The 8,021-nt window shown below is 46.3% G+C and overlaps 1 protein-coding gene across 1 annotated transcript; it reads right to left on the bottom strand.

Annotated features, from left to right (window-relative positions):
* Positions 1-280: 280 nt before the first annotated feature.
* On the bottom strand, positions 281-7,789 carry LOC121833855. Its single transcript, XM_042287563.1, has 3 exons — positions 6,831-7,789; positions 4,982-6,239; positions 281-451 (listed from the first exon to the last, which is right to left on the bottom strand). The coding sequence occupies exons 1-3, from the start codon at positions 7,787-7,789 to the stop codon at positions 281-283; spliced, it is 2,388 nt and encodes a 795-aa protein (XP_042143497.1).
* Positions 7,790-8,021: the final 232 nt, after the last annotated feature.

The raw sequence follows: 8,021 nt of genomic DNA, 5'->3' as shown, positions 1-8,021 counted from the left end.
CCAGCGTTGCTCACCCGCTGTCGGGCTGCTAACTCGGCTGGTACAACATTTTTAATATTGGTTTTAATCGGGAATGCGACGTTGGTTCCACGTGATATTTTGGGTATGACCTTATTTTGATCTCCTAAAGCGATATCGGCCCCTTTTATAGAATCTATGTTTTGGGGGAGTTGCCCTTTTAAAGTAGTTGGTCAGGGACTGGAGCAAAGCCTATTTTTCGGGCAAGAAAACGGCGTGCCTGAGCACTGCTACCAGGACTGGTACTGACGCTCTGAATATCTTAAAAGCTGTCATCCTGGACACCAGACAGTACACCAAAAAGGGAAAATTTCAGATTGTGATAGAGCTTCATCATCGTTAGCAATACTGCGTCCGCGTTACTGATGCTGAAGTCCTTCCTCTTGTTCGACATGCGAGACTCCACATACAGGTCGCAAATGTTGTAGAATAACTTAAAATGGCACACAGGTTAGTGATACAAGGGCCGGTTTGTTTTTAACCCGTACAATCCCGAGCACTTGTTCTTTCTCAAGCTGTAGGGTATCAGCTTGGCTTCCAATGTCTTTCTTCGAGCTGTGAAGTTCAGCCTTGAAGAGCTGAAACACTAAAAACAACTCTGGTGTCAACAAGAATTATGTTGACGTGACTCTCATACTGGGCACGCAATGTTTACTCTCTCCCCTTTACAAAAATTGTTATACCTTTCTATAGACAAGTTTCCGAAAAAGTCAATAGAGGATATAGAATGTCAACAGCTTGTCTCTTGCTATTAAAAGTCAACAGCTTCTCTACAAAAAAGCATCAGAGAAAGTCTGTTGACATCCTATTGAAAATTGACCCACTTTTTTATTGAAAGTCAGCAGACTTTCTGTGATGCTTTTCTATTGAAAATCTCTTGAAAAGTCACGGTTGAATATTAAATGTCAACAGCTTTTCAAAAGAAAAGCGTAAAAAGTCGGTTGGCTTTTTATTGAATATTGGCCCACTTATTAATTGAAACTCAACAGACATTCTGTGATGCTTTTTGTTGAAAAGCTGTTGACATTCAATATTCCCTGTTGACTTTTTTTACAGCATTTCAAAAGAAAAGTACAGTGCTCAACGAAACGAAATGGGCCAGCGGAACGCGTGGCCTCCAGAACTTGCTGCGCCATCTACCGATAAAAGACGGGCTGCCTGGTGACGCGAGTCGCGCATGCGCAAAACTGATACGAGCGCTCAGCGGCTGTTCGCACACAGGCGCGCAACCCCCGATAATCTGCGCGGGCCATGATTTTGCGGAGTGACCACGTTTATTTTTCCTCAGAGACACTGTCGTGATGATGTGCATGAGTTTATCTTGCTTCAAATATATAAAAAAGAAAAGATAAAGCTTCATTTTTTATTCCATAAAAGATTGATGAGCCAGCGCGTCCGGCCTTTTGCAGCTATAATATATTAATGCAGAGTTTTATTTTTTCGTGGTTTTATTCAATTTTAGCGAGCGTCTGACAGTCATTAAAAAGCGTGTGCTGTGTCAACATAGTTTATTTGACATGTTACACAATGCTGCGCCTACCAGAAAAAAAATAATATAAGTAACGTGCTTGTTTTATTATCAGCACCTTACTCTAATATTTGCAGAACTCTCCATTGGCTTCACAAATAGCATTCATGCGACGCGGAAGGGATTCATAAAGATTCACCACCAACTCTGGACATTGCCGCAGCCTGTCCCATTCTTCCTTCACAGCATCCCATAGCTGGTCAGTCGTGACGGAGTGAAGTCCTCGCCGCGATAGCTGGATCTTCATGTTTCCCCAGATGTTCTCGATGGGGTTCATGTCAGCCCCTTTTGGGGGCCATGGCATAACCGCCACTCCGCGTTCCTCTAGAAGGTCACGCACACGATTTGACTGATGAACAGGACAAAGGTCATGTTGAAAAAAAAAAGCATCCGTCAGGGAAAGGTCCCTCAAGAACGTAAGGAATGAGCTCGTGCTCAATGACGTCGCAATACGTTTCGGAGTTAAGCCTCTGGATTCTTACAAGTGGACCAAGTCCTTCCGCTGACAATGCCCCCCAGACGTTAACGGTTTGTCGCCCACTCCTGCCCACACGCTGCAAGTAAGGGGCATCATACCTGAAACATCAAAATCACAAATTATAAGATCCGGCTTGTTAAAAATTGTCGTGTTGCTCAAAAGTAACATACCGTGCACCTCGCGGTCTCCAAACTTGTTTTCCTTGGTGCCAGTCAGTTGAGAAAGAGGACTCGTCGCTGAAAACAACGGTTTTCCAGTCTTGAATCGTCCATGATGTCTTTTCCATGGCGAACCGCAGGCGGATATCTTTTTGTCGAGGAGTTAAAATTGGCTTCTTGCACGCAGCATAGCTCCTAATACCCGCTTCTGCAAGACGGCGTCGCACAAGTTGGTCACTGACATTCAGACCAAGTTCGCCTCGAATGTCACGGGCCGTAATAAAAGGCTGGTCGACTGCAGCCGCGACGATCCATCGATCTTCCTCATCGGTAGTGGACCTTGGGCGGACGTCGTGAGGAGCGTCATGGATGCGGCCGTTGTCGTCTCGAAACGCCGTGAAAATTCGGGCCACTGCGGTTCGGGTCCTTCCTGTCATCCGGGCGACTTCTCGTTGGGGCATTCCCGCGCGGCATAGGGCCACAATTCGCCAGCGTTCGTGAATTGGCACTCGCGACGGCATCTTCACGAATGGATACTGATGGCAGTGAACCGACAATTTATAGAAAAATAAATGTGAAGTGAAATGGCACTGTGCTTTTTATTAAAAGAAAAAAATATTGCCCTTTTGTTCCTTTTCTTTCATATTTGAGACAAGATAAAATTATGCACAGGGCGTCAAACAGATCGCGATAAAACCACGCGGCGATTAAATAATAAAAAAAGGCTATCACTCTGCAGAGATTACCCATCGAGAGTTGTGCACAGCGTGGGAACAGCCGATGAGCGCTCGTATCAGCTTTGCACACCTCCGACTCGCGTCACCAGGCAGCCCGTCTTTTATCGGTAGATGGCACAGCAAGTTCTGGAGGCCACGCGTTCCGCTGGCCCATTTCGTTTCGTTGAGCACTGTACCATCAGATGTTTTCTTGGCTCAATGGAAAAGTGACACGGAAGATATGAGATGGCAACTATTTTTCATTAGCTTTTCAATTTACTTTAGTGAATATTGTACCACGTTTCTTGGTTACTCGAGGCTATTCATATTGCACGTTTGCCTTTGACATTATGCCATCCATTAACCCTGTTCTGCTGCCTTTTGATCACATTGTATAATTAAAAAAAAATTTGAGATGGTTGTGATACGTCATTTGTGTACTTATAACTATTCCTGATGATTGAAATCGTGCCATTGGATTTCACTCAAGTTTATTAGTTCCAATACTACAAGTCTATTCTTTCGAGTCCTTTGACAGCATGTTGTTGTTTTTTTTTTACTTCGCGTCATCCACCTTGCAATGGCTGCAGACGTAGGCTGGGGAAGGAAAACGTTTTTGCTACAATCAGCCAGAATCAATACTTTTGTTGAGGAACCAAGGAATACGAAGGCAATTACGCTAGACAAATCGGTCGGTGCGACCTTTTCCTTTACTGTTCGTTTTTCAGACTGATAAAAATTACAAAATGCATGAGCTCCCGCCGCTTCTCTTCTTCCTCATCGCCCGGTTGCAACATCCTCCCCGAGCCTGAAGTTGACTTGGACGAATTTCCAGCAAATAAAGTTTCTGCGCGGGTCTCTTTATGAGCGTACCGTTTTGCTGTTTCACGAGACAGGCACGAACAATTCCGTCAGTTCCGGGGTACGTCTCTACGATTCTCCCCAGTTCCCAGAACAGCTTGGATGCTCGGTTATTTTCCACTATGACTACGTCGTCCACTTTCAGGGAGCAAGTATTGGTGACGAGATATTGATGAGCTGACCGCAACTCCAACAGGTACTCAGACCGCCAGCGTTTCCAAAAATGTTCCATGATTATTTTTCGATACTGGAACTGGCGAGCTGTTTCCTTCTGTGTCACGCATCCTGGGCGGTCGTAAGACAAGCTTGTTTCTGGTAGAACTGTCAAACTTTGCCCTATTAAGAAATGTGCTGGCGTGATGACTGAGGGGTCTCCTACTCCCGAGTAGAGATATGTCAGTGGTCTTAAGTTTACCATTGCTTCCACCTCAGCAAGGACAGTCGTCAGTGCTTCGAAGCATAGGCTGCTTCTGCCCAACACTTTCTTAAGTGCTGCCTTGACAGATCGAACGAGCCTCTCCCACCACCCGCCCCACCATGGAGCGGCCTCCACAATGAACTTCCAGTTGATTCTGTGTTCTGCAATGTATGATTTGAAAACTTCTTGCTCCAGTGCACCCAATGCCTTCTGGATGTCTTTTGATGCTTTCTTGAAGGCTAGTGCATTATCAGAATATATGTCCAGTGGTATTCCTCTTCTTGCTATAAAACGCCGGAATGCAAGCAAGAAAGCTTCAGCAGTGAGGCCCGTTGAGAGCTCGAGGTGAACTGCTCGCGTGGAGGCGCATGTGAAAAGTACGATGTACGCTTTGCTGCAGCTACCGTCGTTTCTTTTTGCGTACAGCGGCCCTGCGAAGTCGACTCCGGTTACCTCGAACGGCTTTGCCTTCTTGATTCGATCTGTCGGTAGCGGAGCTTGCTCAACAGCAGTTGGCCTCGCATTCAACCGTGAACATACGAGGCAACTTTTTATTACCTTCTTGGTCAGCTGCCTAGCACGTATTATCCAGTACCTCTCTCGTAGGTAACACATTGTGCTTGTTACTTCCCCGTGCATAACCTTACAATGAGCGTGCATCACAATTAGCTTGACAAAGTCATGGTCGTTCGGTAACAGGACTGGATGTTTCCCATCGAGACTTTCCGTCAACCTCTGCAGTCGTCCTCCGACCCGCAGGATTTTGTTTTCGCCAAAGAGAGGATGATACTCTGCGAGTCTTACATTAACCTCTGTCGTATTTTTCTCGCGGAGCATAATATCCGTCTGAAACCTTTCGTTTTGTATCTGCCTGATCCAATACTGCTCTGCTTTGTCCAACTCTGCCGCAATTAATCCACCTCGTATTTTGTCATTTCTCTTCTGTGCGTTGTTAGCGAACCTGATGACCCAGGCAGTGATCCTCAGAACCTTCTGGTAATTCTCGTAACTTCCGGTGTCGAACAATGATGGAACTTCTTGGCCTTTCTCCAACAGCACATGTGTCTCTTCTTTTACTTCGAGTTGAGGCGTGTCTTCCAAGAACACTGAAGATTCAGGACATTCTGAAGGTTCTTGACTCAGCCAACTCGGCCCTTTCCACCAAAGAGAGTTAGCACGAAGCTCCTGAACGCCTAGTCCTCTGGTCAAGAGATCCGCCGGATTCTCTTGACCGGGGCAGTGCCTCCAGTGGTCCGGGGATGTCATGACGCGTATCTCTGCCACCCTGTTTTTTACAAATGGCTTCCATTTTTCAGGGACTCCTCTCACCCAACTGAGGGCAACCGTTGAGTCAGTCCACATAATGTAATCAAGTTCCACGTCATAATATGACTGTTTTATGTATCGTAGGAGTCTGGCTCCAATATTCGGCCCCATCAGCTTCAACCTAGGCAGTGATAAAGGTTTTATCGGTGCCACTCTTGTCTTCGCAACAACTAACATGGTAGCTGTTTCTCCTTGGTCATCGGCTGTTCTAAAGTACGCACAAGATCCGTAGGCTTTCGTGCTTGCATCTACGAAGACGTGTAGCTGTACTTTGTTGGCTCCTGCCTGGATGCCTCGCTTGACATGTCTTGGTATACTTAACGAGAGCAGTTGAACAAGGTCCGCCGTCCGAGCGTGCCATTCAGTGATCAAATCAGCGGGGAGTTCTTCATCCCAGCTGATTCCCAATGTCCACAGCTTCTGAAATAGCAGCTTAGCTGTTAGGACGAAGGGCGCGATCAATCCAAGAGGATCGAATACTCTTGAGGCTGCCTTGAGGATGAACCGTTTAGTGTCCACAATTGCTGAGAGGAATTCAAGCAAAGCTTCAACTTTGTAAATAAAGCAGTCCCCTTCGTGATCCCACATCATTCCAAGTACCTTGGAGGTTGGTGAAGGTGAGAGGCTTTTTTCTTCGGTCATAAATGTTGGCTCCTCCTTGTTGAACTGCTCCTGCAGTTGCTCATTGTTCGCAGTCCATTTCCGGAGTGTCATTCCTGCCTGTCTCATGACGTTCCTGGAAGTGTGGTAGAGCCTCACGGCATCCTCAATATCGTCGGCTCCGAGCAGTAGATCATCAACGTAGAAAGATGTCCTGAGTTTCTCTGCTAATTGTGGGTCTTCGCAGACCAACTTCAAGTGATGTTGTATTGTAGCTGTGAGCATGAATGGACTAGACGTGGATCCGAAAGGAACCCGAGTCATCCTCCACTCTTGAATTTCTTCCTTGTTGAAAGGGAAACTTGGCTCCTCAGCAAACCAAAGAAATCTACAAGCATCACGATCATCTTCACGGATGGCAATTTGTAAAAACGCTTTCTTAATGTCGGTGGTCATTGCAACTGAGTACCATCTAAACCGAAGCAGGACCTGCAGAAGCTCGGGGTTCAAGTTGGGTCCTGTTACTAGGCACTCATTCAACGACCTGCACCCTTTGGCATGAGAAGATGCGTCGAAGACGATCCTTAACTTTGTTGTTGTTGCATCTTCACGTATTACTTCTTTATGCGGCATGTAATACATGACCTGCGCGCTGTCGCTTTCCTTTCTGCTCTTTATCACTTCTGCATGCCCATCACGCAAATACTGTCTCATTGCATGATCATACCGCTTGAGTAATCCCTCCTTTCGTGAGATTCTTCTCAACAAGCTCCCTAGACGTAAAATGGCAACTTCCCAGTTGTTTGCCAGCATATCAAAAGTGTCTTCTTTCCACGGCAGAGCCACTTCGTATAGTCCGTTTTTCTTAATGATGTTTTGCTCAAAGTGTGTAATGGTGTCTGCATCAGTGTCTCCGAGCTCACTGTCGGCAACTCCCATTCTGTCTAACTCCCAGAAGGGCTGTAGCGCCTCTTCCACTTGGGTTTCCTTTGTCTTCGCTTGTAGGACACATATCATCAGACTTGAATCTCTTTGGAGCCTTCCCACCTGTCTTGAAGGACCTTGCAGCGTCCAGCCCATCTTTGTGTTGATCGCTACCAATCCGTCCACATCTGCGCACCTGATCACGTCTCCTGTGCAGAACTTCCACAACTGGTCGGATCCAATCAACAGACTTTTTTCAGGAACTGTTTTTACACCTGGGAAAATTACGTCGTCTGCCAAATTCTTACTGCTTTCTCGCAGAAATCGCACAAACGGGATGTCCGTTGTTGGCGTGGATACGTCCTGGCAAATGACCGGGATGGAAATTGCTTCAAAGGTTATTTCTGTATTGTCAAATTGACTTTTGAGCTTTACCTCCACAACGGGACTGCGCTCTATAACCTTCGAAGCATTACTGGCGAAAGTGTTGAGTGCTATCTTTGTTTTCCGCAGGACTTTCAGCCCTAGGCGTTGCGCTACCTCTTCTTTTATAAATGTGCGCTGACTGCCACCGTCGATTATTCCCTTGACATAGCAGCTGCCAGCGTTGGTCACTAAAAATGCCTTGAACGTCTGGAGATATATGCCGTCACTAAACTTCTTTTCTGAGCGCGCGCCCGCGCTGGATGCAGACACGCAAATCGTATCGTTACCTTGGGGCGAACGTTCCTTCATCCGCCTAACAAACTCAGGATCGCACATTGTGGTTGCATGTCTGGCTCTGCAAACTGCGCAACTGAGGTTTTTTCTGCAATCTCGTGCTCGGTGACCTTTCAATGTGCATCGGAAACATCTGCAGTCTTTTGATAACATACTTAATTTTTCCTCTCTCTGTTTGCTGCAATCAAAAGATGGCGTGGTGTGCTTCTTTGAATGGCAGAAAAAACACTGAGAATGTGTAGCATTTGTTGCGTTATGAAAAGCTGATGCTGAT

Source organism: Ixodes scapularis, unplaced genomic scaffold (assembly GCF_016920785.2).
Source record: "Ixodes scapularis isolate PalLabHiFi unplaced genomic scaffold, ASM1692078v2 ptg000005l_1___fragment_1__unscaffolded, whole genome shotgun sequence".
Classification (NCBI taxonomy): Eukaryota; Metazoa; Arthropoda; class Arachnida; order Ixodida; family Ixodidae; genus Ixodes; species Ixodes scapularis.
The sequence above is the reverse complement of the archived record's forward strand: the minus strand, read 5'-3'. Positions and strand labels throughout refer to the sequence as shown.